Source organism: Alligator sinensis, unplaced genomic scaffold, assembly GCF_000455745.1.
Source record: "Alligator sinensis unplaced genomic scaffold, ASM45574v1 scaffold647_2, whole genome shotgun sequence".
NCBI classification, from domain to species: domain Eukaryota; kingdom Metazoa; phylum Chordata; order Crocodylia; family Alligatoridae; genus Alligator; species Alligator sinensis.
In genome coordinates this window covers 3,487,789-3,489,171 of record NW_005841832.1, presented here as the reverse complement: position 1 = coordinate 3,489,171, position 1,383 = coordinate 3,487,789, and the positions used below count along the sequence as shown (strand labels likewise).

General features: G+C 64.1%; 1 protein-coding gene across 1 annotated transcript in view; it reads right to left on the bottom strand.

The window, feature by feature from the left end:
- The window catches only part of BRSK1 (BR serine/threonine kinase 1), a 29,308-nt gene extending 28,621 nt beyond the window's left edge, over positions 1-687 (bottom strand). The window contains exon 1 of the mRNA XM_006015064.1: positions 579-687. Within this exon, the coding sequence (XP_006015126.1) occupies positions 579-687 (109 nt within the window). The remainder of the gene's footprint in view (positions 1-578) is intronic.
- Between the last annotated feature and the right edge of the window lie 696 nt (positions 688-1,383).

Sequence of the window (1,383 nt, the reverse complement as noted above, 5' to 3'; positions counted from 1 at the left end):
CCCACTAGTCCTGCCCCATGGGCCCCCCTACACACAGCAATGCCAAACCCCCAGCCTCCCACGACCCACTAGCCCTGTCACCCTCCAGCCCCCACCTCCCCACTGCCTCTCCCCAAACTCACAAATCATCCCCATTTTCACCTCCTCCCGGTCAGGCTGCTGGCTCCCAGCCCCCCCACCTCAGCTCCATCAGGCCACCCAAAGACCCAGATTCCCACAAACCCCACTGATTCCAGCCCCCAACCCTCACCCCCAAACCCCAGAGCAGCCATAGACCCCCGCCACACCATCCCTGGCTCCGCATCCCTTCCCCCAGCCCCAGACTGCTAGCTCTACAGACTCCCTGCTCCATCTATCCATCTGTCCATCCATCTACCCACTCACCCACCCATCCATCCATCCGTCAACTCAGGGTGTCCCCCAGCCCACAACCATCTGGGGCCTGGGAGGTGGGGAGTAGGGTTATAAGAGATGTGTGGGGAGAAGGGGTATTCTCAGTGCCCATCACCAGATCATCGGGCACTCCCAGATCCCTGGGCGGGAGGCGGGCAAGGGGTGCTGGAGGGGCGGGGACTCACCTGTCTGGCCTTTACCCAGGGTCTTTTCCAGGCGGTAGGGCCCCACGTACTGTGCGTGCTGCTGTGGTTGGTAGGGATGAACCCCCCCAGCCTCCTTCCCGCTGGACATGATGCTGGGCCTTTGTCTTCCTCCTGCAGAGGCCTTGCCGTCTTCCTTGCCTCGGCTCCCTTGGTACCCCCCTTCTCTGCCTAAGCACACCCCAGCCCTCCCCGAACAATGGATGGGGCGAGGAGGAGTGGGGGTGCTGGGGAGCAGGGGGGTGAGGCACCTTCACCCCAGGCAGGCAGCGGGCATCCTTGGTTGGGCAGGGGGAAAGGACGGGGTATCAGGGTGCTGGGGAGGGACACAGGGCAGGGGAGGGGATGCGCCAGGCAAGAAGGGAGCCCCAGGGTGGGGGGGGCAGGGCGATCACACACCGGGGACCAGCATGACGGGGCTGCTCCCACCGCTTCCTGCTGGGGATGCTGGTACTGCGGGGAGATGCTGGCTGGCCCCTTCCTCGCCCAGCCGCCTCCTCCTCCTCCTGCTCCTCCCTCCGCAATGTGAAGGACTCTCTCCAGCATCCCCCCCCCCCCCCCACACACACACACACCTTACATCAGCATCCGGGCACTGGTGACAGCACAACTGGGGTTAACCCTTCCGCAACAAAGGCGGCTCAGCCCCTCCCCACCTTGGGAGGGGTTGGGGGGGAGCAGGAAGGAGGGGCTGGGGGTCAGTGTGTGCGTTTGGGTGGGTGTGAGAGAGAGAGAGTCAGACAGACAGACAGACAGGGTGTGATCAGAAAGGAAGGACTAGGGATCT